This window comes from Chrysochloris asiatica, unplaced genomic scaffold, assembly GCF_000296735.1.
Source record: "Chrysochloris asiatica unplaced genomic scaffold, ChrAsi1.0 scaffold00092, whole genome shotgun sequence".
Classification (NCBI taxonomy): Eukaryota; Metazoa; Chordata; class Mammalia; order Afrosoricida; family Chrysochloridae; genus Chrysochloris; species Chrysochloris asiatica.
This window is the reverse complement of record NW_006408610.1, coordinates 139,188-153,988: the sequence shown is the minus strand read 5'-3', so window position 1 is coordinate 153,988 and position 14,801 is coordinate 139,188. Positions and strand designations below refer to the sequence as shown.

The 14,801-nt window shown below is 45.3% G+C and overlaps 1 protein-coding gene across 2 annotated transcripts in view; it reads right to left on the bottom strand.

The window, feature by feature from the left end:
• Nucleotides 1-14,430, bottom strand: part of UBE2Q2 (ubiquitin-conjugating enzyme E2Q family member 2) — an 84,187-nt gene extending 69,757 nt beyond the window's left edge. For both annotated transcript variants that reach the window (XM_006866452.1, XM_006866453.1), the window contains exon 1: nucleotides 14,242-14,430. In XM_006866452.1, coding sequence (XP_006866514.1) covers nucleotides 14,242-14,430 — 189 coding nt within the window. The remainder of the gene's footprint in view (nucleotides 1-14,241) is intronic.
• Between the last annotated feature and the right edge of the window lie 371 nt (nucleotides 14,431-14,801).

The following is a 14,801-nucleotide window of genomic DNA, read 5'->3' as shown; positions in this document are numbered from 1 at the left end:
ACTTCCAATTATTCCAGATTCATACTTCATACATTCCATGTTCCGATTTTCAATGGATGCTTACAGCTGTTTCTCTTCCTTTTGAGTTGTGGCCCATCAGCAAATGAAGGTTCTGTGTGCTTTTCTCCCCCGTGCTTAACTCTATTTACATCATCATGGACAACTCTACTTTGAGGAGGCATTTTTTTTCCCCCAGTCGCATAATGAGTGCCTTCCCACCGTCCGGTCCTGTATCTGACAGTGTTTTTCTGCTATTCATAGAGTTTTCAGTGACTAGCGATTCGGAAGTAGTTCATCACTCTTTCTTCCTAGTCTGTCTTTGTCTGGAAGCTCATCTGCAACGTGTCCACCATGCGTGACACTGCTGGTTATTTAAAATACCAGTGGCAGAGCCCTCAGAATCACAGCAACTCAATCCACCACAGCACAACAGACAGACGAGTGGTGGCCGTTTGGTTTCATTTCTATACTGCTGATAGCAATTGTTAAGTGCCACTGAGTCGGTTCCGACCCATAGCGACCCTGTATAGGGTTTCCTAGGAGTGGCTGGTGAGCATGAACTGCCAACAATGCAGTCCAAACTGACTTTGCAGTCCAGTGCATTAACCCACAGCATCATACCAGGACTCCACATAATGAAGTACCAAAATCTTAAAAAAGAAATAATTGGATTATGGCATGTAAAACCATTTCTTATCTCTGTCCTCCCTCTTTGACAGATTACCTTTCAGAATTGAACTCTTTGAGAATCATTTGTAAATACCAGAATTGTCATGTAATGGCCCTAAGTGGTGCTTTCAGGTTAGAAGGAATTACTGTTTTCATTCATCTGACCAATTTATAATACAGGATCAAATTCCTAGTAGTTATCAATCTTTCTCTCACCCCCCTTCCCAAATTTTATTCTATTCCTTGAAAGGAGTGGATACATGAAGAGGAGACTTCGCTTTCCCTTCATGAATAGTAACTTTATTATTTTGTTAAGTGCCATGGAGTTGGTTCCGACTCATAGCGACCCTGTACAGGGTTTCCAGGCTGTAAATCTTTACGGGAGCAGAGCACCTCATCTTTCTCCCCTGGAACAGCTGATAGTTTCAAACTGCTGACCTTAAGGTTTGCAGCCCGATTCATAACCATTATGCTACCAGAGCTCCTATAAGCTTTCTTAGACCTGTAAAAAGATTTGTTGTTGCTAAGTTGGTTCCGACTCATAGCGATCCTGTAAAGGGTTTCCGAGGAGTGGCTGCTAGGTTTGAACCAACCTTGCGGTTAGCAGTCCAGTACTTACCTTTCAGTGCCACACTAGTATTCCTGTAAAAGGATTGTTGTTAAGTGCTGCGGTGTCAGTTTTGACTCATAGCGACCCTGTTTAGGTTTCCGAGGAGCAGCTGGTGGGTTTGAACCACCGACCTTTTTGGTTAACTGTTCATTGCTTATCCTACAGTGTCATACCAGGACCCCAGTAAAAGGATAATAAAAGATAAATTTCTATTAGTGGAGAGTGGGAGAGATTAAAAATGGAAATAATCCAAATCCATTGCCATTGAGTCAGTTCCGACTCAGCAATTTTCTAGGGCAGAGTATAACTATCCTATAGGAGTTCTGTATGATATGCACTGCATTGAGAAAGATGAGCCCACCAGCTCCTCCCCGAGAGAAAGGTGAGGCTTTTTGATCTTGCAAAGAGGTAGAGACTTGGCCCCAGGGAGCTATCAAAGCAAGCAATCAAGTTCCTTCAGGACAAAGCCCCTTTAAGACTGAAACTCAAAGAGAACACATGAGCAGGCATGTAAGCCTTAACAACAATTTTATTCTGTGGATTTCTGGTGTGGCGCTGTGGATCAGCACTGGACTGCGAACCACAAGGTCGGCAGTTCAAAGCCACCAGCTGCTCCTTGAAAACCCTATTCAGGGTCTCTATGAGATAGCACTTAACAACAGCAACAACTTGACTATGTAAAAGCTAGACAAACAAGAAAATGACGTAAACAGTATTTCCTTATACCCCAGAAAAAGTTGGTACACAGTATTTTCAAAATAAAGTATTGTTGTTGTTATATGCCGTGGAGTTGGTTCCGATCCATAGCGACCCTGTACAGAGTTTCCGAGGCTGTAAATCTTTACCGGAGCAGAAAGCCTCCTCTTTCTCCCATGGAACAGCTGGTAGTTTCGAACTGCTGACCTTGCAGTTCACATTTACATTTTAAAAGAACATTATCAACAACAATGACATATCATCTCACACCAGCAATAACAGCAAAGATCAAAAAAGTAGAGGGCAATAAATGCTGGTGAGGATGTGGAGAGACTTGGATGCTCCTACATTGCTGGTGGGATTGCAGAATAGTCCAACCTCTCTGGAAAGCAATATGGCATTTTCTCAGAAGGTTGAAAATAGAAATACCTTATGACCCAGCAATTCCTCTACTTGGTATTTTCCCACCAGAAATACGAGCTATAACACGAGGAGATATATGCACACTAATGTTCACAGCAGCACTATTTACAATAGCAAAAAGATGGAGACAGCCTAAGTGCCCATCAACTGAAGAATGGACAAACAAACTGTGGTACATACACACAATGGAATGAATACTATGCTACCTTGAAGAACAACAAGGAAGCTGTAAACTATCACAGAACATGGATGAACCTTAAGGGTATTATTTATGTTGAGTGAAATTTGTTGTTGTTGTTGTGTGCCGTTGAGTCGGTTCCGACCCATAGCGACCCTGTACAGGGTTTCCGAGTGAAATTAGTCAGTCACAAAAGGAGAAATACTGCATAGGACCACTACTGTAAAAGACTAAGAAAAAGAACCCATAGCAAACAGGAGTGGATTCTTGGCTGGTTACCAGGATGTGGGGGGTGGGGCGAGGAGAGGGATTAGAAGGTGGAGCACAGGGTAGGGAATAGACACAGGATAGTTTGGGTGCTGGGGGGAGGAGAATGGGAGAACAAGGTGGATGGGGAAATTAGGCAAGTTCGCAAGGGCTATGTGGGACAGAGGTAAATAATGATGTATGCACAACTTTGGAACAATAGGCATCTGGGAATCAGGGATTGAGACATGGCTGGAATGGGCAAAAGGGGGAAATAATGTTAAGATGCTGGGCTGTCTTTTGAATCTTGATTTCCCTGGCATACCATTATAAAATAGACATTTGAGGGGGAGAGAAAGGAATAGCCAGAAATACCACCATAGAAAACTCTTAAGTCCGTCTTCTGCCTATAACTGATTGGAATACCTAAAATGGGGCTACACCGTGCCCAGTGGGGAAGGATTTCTGCGGAGCCTCTGCATTACATAAAACCATAGGTGGAATCCTGAACCTCACCCAGAATCTTCTGAGGTGGGAAAGGTCCACTTGAAAGGAAAAGCAGACCACTCTGGAGAGGCTAGAAGAACAGAAGATACTTCTTGAAAGACCTACAGGAGAAATACAAAACAATAATGGCAGTCCAACTGATTACTACAACAAGCAAGTTGCTCACCTAGGAGACATCAAGGCAAGTGGTTGGGTCCTCTCAGGGCAAACCCACTTCCAAGACTAAGACTCAATGGGAATACACAAGCAGACATGCGTTCGTCACCAATAAGGGGAAGTGAGGGAAAAACAGCAATAAAGCTGGGAGCTAAGCCATACAATGTTCAATAGACTCAGGTAAACCCAGGTGGAGACCTGGTTGGCCAGCACTGTGGCAAGACCTGGGGACTCTTGGGCCCAGAGGCGGTGACATAGCCACAGAAGGCTAGAGTGGCGAATGAAGATAAGAAGAGAGGGCATATGCATAAGAACATCCACACTTGCTGATAATACCCATTCGACTTGGATTCAATCACTGGATGATCAACTAGAAGAAAGAAGAAGGAAAAAAAAAGTAATCTGATACAATTTGACGAACTTGATCTACACCTATGGATGCAGTAGCTCAAAAAAGGAACAAATCTTTACAGTGAGGCTCATTCTCACCCCCTCCATACACAAAGTAGACAGGGATGGGCAACTTGGACATCGGCTACCCAAAATGGGGGCTACCAAGGCAAAAAGGGACTGGCTTATAAGCTTTCAAGAGGGAGTCTAGATCCAGAGGGCATAGAGGAAGTCAGAATTTCCACTGAGTAGTATCCAATCTGTCTAGGCAGGGCTGATGAAAGGAGATGGGGATAGGTCCCTTGTGGTACAATGGTGAATAATTGTTATCAGGACTGACTGTGAGGGTTGGAAATGTAAAGGTGGACATTTTGCAGCAAAAGGAGGGGAGTGACTGATTTTGCAGTCCAGGAGCGGTGGTCCCTGGAACCATCAACAGAGAAAAGCGGAGAACGGGACCCTACCCAGAGACGCAGTGACACCAGAGACAGAGGCAGAGACAATGACATCGAGAGATGGAGCAGGTGGGGACTGTGGACCCAGAGAGGGAGAGGGGCTGTGTGCTGACGACTGGGGGGCAGGCTTGCAGGGTACATCCTTTGGTTGGTTGATGATGCTTGGAGGGGTTTGTAACCATGGCAATGAAAGGATATTCGATAGGATGAATGTAAAGCTAATGTTCTCCCATGTAAATGATCACCTAATTCAAAGTAAACATTAAAAAAAAAAAAAAAAAGACCATTAACATTGCCAAAGAACTTTTACAAATGCTCTTATGCAGGACAAGAAGTATTCTCTTATTTTATAGAGAAACAAAAGTCAAAATACTGATTTGCTTAGTCTTCACTACTACAACTAAATCTTTCTCTTTCCCCTCGATTTCCAGCACTAACATTTTTTAAAATTTAGCATCTTGCTGTGAAGGAGGAAAGGGTGCACTCCTTGGAATGGTGAACAGAAATTTCATCAGCCAAACAAAGAATGTTCCATCAAAAATAGGATGGCAAATAAATAACCACTCATGAAGAAAGAGTAATGACTTATGCTACACAAATATGAAAGAATGAGGTTTCATTTTACCAGTTCATATACTTCCTAACCCTCCGAGGGTGGGGCTGGTGTGACCACTCGCTCAAGCACCCCTATAGTCACCTGAATGGAGGTGCGCAGACAGCAAGGGACCAATGAACAGCTACCAAAAGAAAAGAATGTCCACACCTATACCTCTGCGATTCTGCCAGGCGTCTGTGGCTGCTCCGATCCTTCCCCCACGTGGTGTCACCCAAGATGGCGGCTCCTGGAGCAGCTGAGCGTCCCGGACTAGAAAGCAATAGATTTCTTGCTTCTGCCACAAATTCCCCCAGCTGTGAGCCTTCCAACCTTCCAAATAGTCCTTTATATGTGGTTCAGAGTTCTGGGACCATCCCCTGAGCCTGCTTGGTCGGGTATTCTGTGTTGTTGCTGACAGAGCTTTTACTGTTATCTTTGATATCTCAAGTGAGTAAAGTTTTGCTAAAGGTAATACAGAAACGGCTACAATCATACATTGACAGAGAACTTCCAGAGGTTCAAGCTGGATTCAGAAGAGGCCATGGAATGAGAGATATCATTGCTGATGTCCGGTGGATCTTGGCTGAAAGCAGAGATTATCAGAAAGATGTTTACCTGTGCTTTATTGACTACGCGAAGGCTTTCGATTGTGTGGATCATGACAAGCTATGCACAACATTGAGAAGTATAAGTATTCCAGAACACTTAATTGTACTTCTGAGGAATCTGTACCTGGACCAAGAAGCAGTTGTTCGAACAGAGCATGGGAACAATGAAGGTTTTAAAATTAAGAAAGTTGTGCGACAAGGTTGTATTCTTTCACGATACTTATTCAACCTGTATGCTGAGCAAATAATCCAAGAAGCTGGGTTCTATGAAGAAAAACGTGGCATCAGGATTAGAGGAAGACTCATTAACAACCTGCGATATGCAGATGATACGACCTTGCTTGCTGAAAGTGAAGAGGACTTGAAACATTTACTGATGAAGATCAAAGAACACAGCCCTTAGTAAGGGTTGCATCTCAATGTCAGAAAAACAAAAATCCTCACCACTGGACCAATAAACAACATTCTTATCAACAGAGAAAAGATTGAAGTTGTCAAGGACTTCATTCTTCTTGGATCAACTGTCAGCACTCGTGGAAGCAGCAGTCAAGAGATCAGACAACATATTGCATTGGGCAAATCTGCTGCACAGGAACTTTTTAAAGTGCTGAAGAGAAGAGATGTCAGCTTGAGGACTAAGGTGTGCCTGACCCAAGCCATGGTATTTTCACTAACCTCATATGGATGTGAAAGCTGGACAGTGAATAAGGAAGACCGTAGAAGAATTGATGCCTTTGAGTTGTGGTGTTGGAGGAGAATACTAAAAGTGCCATGGACTGCCAAAAGAACCAATAGATCTATTTTGGAAGAAGTGCAGCCAGAGTGCTCCTTGGAGGCCAGGACAGCTAAGCTTCGTCTCTCATACTTTGGACATATTGTTAGGAGGGAACAGTCGCTGGAGAAGGATGTCATGCTGGGTAAGATGGAGGGTCAGAGAGAAAAGGGAAGACCTCCAACAAGATGGATCAGCCAGGTGGCATCAATGATGGTGTCAAGTGTGACAGCGGTAGTGAGATTGGCCCAGGATCGGACATTGTTTCGTTCTGCTGTGCATGGGGTCGCTATGAGTCGGTTCTGACTCGATGGCACCTGACAACAACAACAACATACTTCCTAAAGGAGATTTTTCACTTGAATATAGTGATTCACTACCAAGAGTCCCCAGAAGCCAAGAAGTCCATAAAAGGAGTTAGTGGAGTTGCCAAGTTATGTTAATATTTCAGGACTAAAAGAAAATCATATTCACAATAAAGCTGCACAGGTTATTAAGACAAGCTGCTCTGTTTTTCGGTGTGAGACTAACAACTGGGTATGCTAGCACTAACTGGCAATTAGGTTTGTTTACTGAAAACAGAAAAGCAATACTTAAAAGTCTGCATGAGAGACATCTTTGCTATTATGAGTTCACAGAAAACAAAAAGACTCCTTTGAAATTGAAAAAAGATCACACTTTTCCCTTAATATTTAAGATCTGGATATATATAAATTAGGGGGGAATTACCTGGATTCCCTTGACCTTGAAAGTAAAACATCCACTATCTTTTGTTTATTTTTATTATTTTTCACATGAAATCAAATTTCTGCTTTTCCAGTTAGCTCTCAGTGCATTATCCATGACACTTCCTTCTTTTTTAGGTAATACTTTTTTTTACTGTAGCTTGGGTGAACCATGCCACTTTGATGTTTTCAACGTACTTTGGCGAACTTTGTGGTAATTAACTATATGATAGTTATGTTTTGTTCAAACAGAATACATCTAGAAGGTTGGTGATACAGTCAGCATGTACTCAGCATCTTTCTAAGTGGAGACGAAAAAGCATAGCTACAGTATATTCTTTCCTGTCACCATTAAAAAAAAAAAAAAAAAAGTGAAAACACCCAAAACTTTTATAACAGAATATCAAAACATAACCAAAGCAATAAACAGAGGACAATTTATTACAATAAACATACACATCCAAAAAGAAGAAAGAACCAAAATTAACACATTAACACAGCATCTACAACAACTAGAAACAAACCAACAGAGGGAACGTACAGCCACCAAAAGAAAAGAAATAATAGAGATTAGAGCAGAAATAAATGAGATAGAAAACAGAAAAACTATAGAAATAATCAACAGGACAAAGCAATAAACAGTAAGGACTTCAAAAGGTAGGAAGGGGAGATAGTAGCGCAAACTAAAAATAACTCAGCAGAGCCTTGAAGGATGGTCGGACATAGGAACATGGTGGTAAAGAGTGGGAGCCAAGGGCTCACTGCACATGGGCAGAACAGCTGATGCAGAAGCCTAAAATAAAAAGGGGTGGCGGGTGGAGGGGCTGGTGCACTACCTTTAGAGGATTATTCAGAAAGTGGCATGTATGTGTATAAGAAAACCCCGTAACATTACAAAACTGCATCAGTATGTGTCTTGGTAAACATGAAAAAGGCAGGGCATGGAAGAAAAGTTCAATGAACATTTGAGCTGTCTGAAAAGAAGAGTCAGTCCTCAGTGTAGGACAGGCATTCAACCATAAGGTCGGTTTTAGCTGCAAGGTCGGCCATTCAAACTCACCAGTTGTTCCTTGGAAACCCTATACAGGGTCAATATGAGTCTGAACCCACTCGATGGCACTTAACAACAACAACAAAGAGGGTAACTTAAGGAATAAGTCTGTGGTACAGTGAATTACTTAGCATGGCTCTTCTAAGCCAGTCTTCATAACTACCAACTACTGAGTTAAGTGCTGATAAGTTAGTTCTGACTCATGGTGACCCTATATTGGGTTTCCCAAGAGCCACTGGTAGGTTTGAACCACCAACTTTGCAATTCAAAGTGCTCATCCTATCTTGATGTTAAATGTCCTTGAGTTGATTCCAACTCATTGCAACCCTGTATAGGGTTTCCAAGGAGCAGCTGATGAGTTTGAACCGCTGACTTTCCAGTTCAAATTGACCCTGTGGTCCAATGCTTATCCTACAGCAGCACACCAGGACTCTATGGTGGTACACAATTACTGGGTTGTTGTAGTTAAAATGCCACTGAGTCAGTTCTGGCCCACAGCGACCCTATATAGGGTTTCTGAGGAGCAGTTGTTGAGCTTGAACCGCCGGCCTTGTGGTTCAAACTGACCTTGTAGTCCAGTGCATTATAGCCCACAGCACCACAGCAGGGCTCCAATGACTGGGTTGTTGCTGTTAAGTACCTAAGTACCATGGAGTTGGTTCCGACTCATGTGACCCTGCACAGGGTTTCTGAAGCTGTAAATCTTTACGGGAGCAGAACTCATCTTTCTCCCACAGAACCACTGGTAGTTTCGAACTGCTGACCTTGAGGTTGGCAGCCTGGCTCGTATCCACTATGCTACCAGAGCGCCTTAATGACTGTGTAGGACTACGCAAATGTGAGGTGCTTGTGGCCCACCAAGGGGAATGGATAGCTTGTTAATTATGTAAATAAGGTGCATGGTACCCTTGTGAGTCAGAACCGACTCCAAAGCACTTAACAATAGCAGCCCTTGTGGGTGTGAGGCCACGCAAATAAGGTATATCGAATCCTAACATGGGGATTGGTGAGTTTTGCCATCCCACTATGCTTAAAATGAACCACCCAGAGGCAGAAAGGGGGGATTCTCCCTACCATCAAGAAATAAGACCCAGGAGATAAAGACCTGTGACACAGGAGACATCAAGAAGCTATCTCAGAGAAACAATAGCAGTAGAAGTCACACAAGTGGCAGCATCGCTGGACTCAAGCGTGGCAACAATAGTGAGGTTGGCCCAGGATCAGGCAGTGTTTCGTTCTGCTGTGCATAAGGTCGTTGTGAGTCAGTACTGACTTGATGGCACCTATCAAACAACAAAAGTGAAGATAATCGGCAGTTCAAGCTCACCAGCAGCTCCTCTGAAACCCTATACAGGGTCATTATGAGTTGGAACCAACTCAACGGCACTTCACAACACAACAACAACAACAACAAGTGAAGTTAGTCAGGAGCTTTGGTAGTGTAGTAGTTACAAGTTGGGCTAAACTACCAGTTGCTCCGAGGGAGAAAGATGAGGCTTTCTGCTCCTGTAAAGATTTACAGCCTTAGAAACCCTATGCAGGGTGACATGAGTCGGAACCGACTCCAAGGCATACCACCACCATCATCACCACCACCTGTGAAATTAATTAGTCAGTCACTGTCCCCACCCCATTTTCTCAAGGTCAAACTCATTTTCTCTTTTTTTTCAAAAGAGCTGCAACTTTTTAGATGAAAGCATTTACAAAAGTTCTGACACTTTAAATGACACCAATTTTTTACTTGTTCTTTCCCATCTAAGCAAATATCAACATGAGCAAGACAAGCAAACTTTAATCAAAACACTCATGCCTGTTTAGAGAGCTTTTAAGCCGTTCTGCGACAGAAAGATGAGGCTTTCTGGTCCTGTAAAGATTTACAGCCTCGGAAACCAAACCCTGTGCAGGGTCACATGAGTGGGAACCGACTACCCAGTAGTTAACAACAACAACAATCTTTAGAGACACAAACCGAAATATCTACAGATTATGTGTTATGTCTGGGAACGGCTTCCAATTATTCAAGATGGGAGATGAAAAAAATTGGCCAAATGTTGTTGAGGCTGGGTACGTTTTGTGTTCCTGTAATAAAAAGTTAACAAGTACAATGAAGCATCTTGTGATAATGACTGTCATAATTCATTACCATCTCAACTTTAATAGTATTTTGAACTGCAAGGTTGGTAGTTCAAGCTCAACAGCCGCTCCTCGGAAACCCTATACAGGGTCACTATGGGTCAGAACCAACTCGACGGCACTTAACAACAACAACCAGGGCTTCAAACTAATCCATTCTGGTTTCACTGCTTGCTGAGAATTTGCTTTCCTACGCAAAGATTTAAAGCCTCAGAAACCCTATGCAGGGTCACTATGAGTCAGAACCAACTCCATGGTACAGCACCACCACCACTCTCTAATATGTTGTTATGTGGCAAATGTTGTTGTTGTTAAGTGCCGTCAAGACGATTCCGACCCATAGCGACCCTGTATATAGGGTTCCGAAGAGCAACTGGTAAGCTTGAACCACTGAATTTGTCCTCAAAATTCTTTGGTCTGGCCCTGCCAAGGCAACTGTAGTACCAGCTCATATTGTTGTTAAGTACCATAGAATCAGTTCCCACTCACACAGACCCTGTCTAGAGTTTCTGAGGAGTGGCTGGTAAGTTTGAACTGCTGACTTTGTGGTTCACACCAACATTGCAATCCAGTGCTTATCCCACAGCACCACCCCAGGACTCCATCACATTGTTGTTAAGTGCCTTCAACTCAATTCTGACTCACAGTCACCCTGCATAGGGTTTCCAAGGAGTGGCTGGTGGGCTTGAACTGTTGACCTTTCAGTACAGAGCATTATCCTGCAGCAACACACCAGAACTCCATCACATTAGCAAAGAGTGACTCCCTGTGTGGTGCTGTACAATCAGCTCTGGATTGTGAACCAAAGGTCAGCAGGGGAATTTTTAAGTTGATAATTTTGTATTATCAGAAAACGAACGATGCTATTAATTTTGGCAGAATAAAGGTTCCCCACCCCTGTTCTAGACCTGCTGTGGCGCTGTGGGTTAATGCACTAGACTGCAAAGCCGTTTGAACTGCAAGGTTGGCGGTTCAAGCTCACCAGCTGCTCCTCGGAAACCCAATACAGGGTCTCTATGGGTCAGAATCAACTCGACGGCATTTAACAACAACCCCTGTTCTAAAAGATAAAAGAGACTCAGGTGATGTTTATAAATCCCCACGTAATAATTATAGATCATTTGGGGGATCATGATGAAATGTAGGTTCTGATTCAGTACATCTGTAGTGGAAAGGCACAGTCTCAGCAAGGAGATGAAATAGAATGAACTGGTTCAAAGCCCCCTGTTGTTAGGTGCCATTGAGTCTGTTCAGACTTATGGCAGGCAACCCGGTATAGGGTTTCCGAGGAGCAGCTGGTGGGGTTGAATCGCTGATCTTGTTTCTCCCAAAGAGTGGCTGGTGAGTTAGCAGCCCATTGTTTGCTCACAGCACCAACACAGCTCCTTGTTATTGTTGTTGTTGAGTGCCACTGCATCAGCTCCAACTCACATTGACGCAGTATAAGGTTTTCAAGGAGCAGCTAATGGGTTTGAACCTTGCAGTTAGCTATCCAGTGGTTATCTTACAGCCCCACACCAAGACTCCATTATTGAACTGTTGAATCGGTTCCAACTCATAGCAACCCTATACAATGTTTCTAAGCAGCTGTTAGTGGGTTTGAACTGCCCAAAACTTGCAGTTTAAACGGACCTGACGGTCCAGAGGTTATCGTACCGGGCCACACTAATTCTCCTTTTGTTGAGCGTCTCTACCTTAGTTCTTACTCCATACTTCAGTTGCCATTATATAACCCAGGTCTTCATTTACTGTCTTTGTCTGCAGCCAACTTCTAAAAGCCTCAATACGGTTCTCAGCAGGAGTACTGCTGGCATTTTAGCTGGGACAATTTGTTGTGTCAGAATGCCTAACACTGAAAGTCATTTGGCATCTCTATAAAGCTGGCACTAAATGCCAAGACAGGAACACTACCACTGTCCCACTGCTATAGCCAAATTCCCACACACATGTATTTCCTAATTCCACTCACCATGGAGATCCACTTCTAACCCGAGATGTCAGATACATTTTCCCAATTTATCTAAGTAACTGTAATGGCTCCAACTGCCTCTAAAGGGAGTCTCTTCCTTCATTCAAATCAGCTGTGGCTTTTCCTGGTCCTAGCCCACCTTTCACCACAATAATTACCCTCCCAGTCATTCAGGCCCGTCTCATCACCCACCTCACGCTTGTTCCTACTTCAACATACATCCTGTTCTAGGAAAATCTTTCCCTTTCCTTCCAAGTCAAATCCATCCCCCCATTCAATTTTGTTTACCCTCAAGTATCACCACGATTTTCCAATTCTCTCTATGAAAACCACACTTTCTTAAGCTTTGGTGGCTTTTGGTGGCTGCATTCTCTCTGCCTTAAAATGTCCCTCCATTCTCTTCCAAAATTGTACTTACCTATGGACTACTGGTGTGGCGCTATAGGATCAACACTGGACTGAAAACCACAAGGTCGGCAGTTCAAACCCACCAGCTGCTCCTCAAAAACCCTACACAGGCTAGCTGAGCTGGAACTGACTCCAGGCACTTAACAACAACAACAACAGCACGTAAGCCCAACTCCAATGTCAGACCTTTGTTAAACATTTTCGGACCAGCTCTCTCCATCAAAACCAACTGTTTCCTGTGGTTTTCCTAACACTAATCACAATGATATGGCGCTCAGGTAGCATAATGGTTACAAATCGGGCTGCGAACCCGCAAAGTCAGCAGTTCGAAACTACCAGCTGTTCCGCGGGAGAAAAGATGAGGCTTTCTGCTCCCGTAAAGATTTACAGCCTCGGAAACCCTATACAGGGTCGCTATGAGTCGGAACCGACTCCACGGCACATAACAATTCACAACGATACCCCAGTATTTGACACACTTTGTTGTATAAAACTCTTTCCCCATAAAAACAGGAATGCTTTTCCGAGTTTTGCAACAACCCATCCTCAAGCAGAGCACTGTGTACTATCCTTAGTACACCATTAGGTTGTTCTGTGCTCACATCTTCTCCCCAGATCTTCGGACGACCACTTCAAGGTTAATTACCCTAACTGCAAGGGTCATGCAAACTCCCAACTGTGCTTAAGTACCAGGCTTCCAGGAGGCTTTTTATCGGAACCTAAGTCACCAGAATTTGTGGGGTGGGTTTTTTGCCATATTTAAAGAAGAACACGAAATCACACCCTGGATTCTGCAGTTAGGAGCAATATCAGAAATCGATTTCCCAAGGACGAGCCTCGCCATATGTTTCCACCAAGAAACTTACTCGACGCTTCAATTCTTCGGCCGAGCCCACTATCTTGGGTTTCTATGGAGCTTTCAGGTTTCAATGAATGAGAGCTTTACTTCGGCTTTGTGACATAAAATCATCTTTGGGGGCAATACACTCGGATACGTATCTCCTTTCCCCTATTAATAACGTTGAAGGCTCACACTAAGGATTTACAGCCTCCACGGCCCACCACCCTACCACCACCTGCCGCAGTACAATGCGCCTTACACAAACAGTAGCGCGAAGCCAGGTCAGGGAAAAGGGGAGAATTCAAGCCGTACGGAAGACTGAATTCCAAACTTTTCCCTTCAGTCAATTTTGCCTGGAACACAAACTTAAAAAAATAAATGAGCTAATAAGCAGGGCTGAGGGAAATCGACCTGGAGAATGAGACGTTAAAACTTGAGGGCCTTTGCCCTTCCCCGCCTGGGCTCAAACAACAGCCGGGGGACGACCTGCCTCGCCCGGGTCCCCAAACTGCTGCGGTCGGCCATGGCGACCCCGCGAAAGCTCCCAAGCCGAGGCGCGGCGACGGGGGCCGGCAGGGGTCAAGCTGTCCAAACCCAGCCCCGCGGGAAGAGCCGGAGAAACGCGCCCTCAGCCTCCTCCCACTGCAGCCTCGAGCGGCGCTGGCGGGGCTGGGCCGGACCACCGGCTGGGGGAAGGGGAGGGCTCGCGGCACCCGCACACCCGGGGGGCCTCTCAGGGGCCTGGCGCCCCTTTGTCCGGGGACTCGAGGCGCCCCCTTTCCGCCCGCGCCCGGAGCCGGCCCCCTCACCGTGATGTTGCAGTGGAGAGTGAGCGGCGGTGGCGGCGAGTGCGGGCTGGCCGGCGGCGCCGGAGGCGGCACCAGGAACTGGCAGTGCAGCTCATCCAGCTTCCAACTGACGATGCGGAATCGCTCGTGGTTCTTGTCGAAGATGGACGCCAGGAACTTCAGTTCAGCTTTAAGCCCTGACACGGACATCTTCCCCTCATCTCCAGCAGGAGGGTGCGGAGGGGGAGCCGGGCCGAGAGCAGCCGTCACAGCCGCGACAGCCCCACAGGGCCGGCACGGGCCGCGCTCTCGCGGCTCCACTTCTCTCTGCAGCCGCGACCCGCGTCCGGTCGGGGCTGAAAAATGGCGGGGGAGGGGGGACCGTCGGAGGAGGCCGTCGAGATCTGAGAGAGAGGCTGTGCGGCGGTCGGAGCTGTGTCGCCTTTCCTAACCAACTCCTCAGACTGAAGGCGGTGGTGGCGGCCCAGCGGCTTAAAAGGGCAACAACGACACCGCCCCCACTACCGCCTGGGAAAGGGCAGCCCCCACCCCGCCCCCATCCCCTCCCCGCCGCGGCGCGC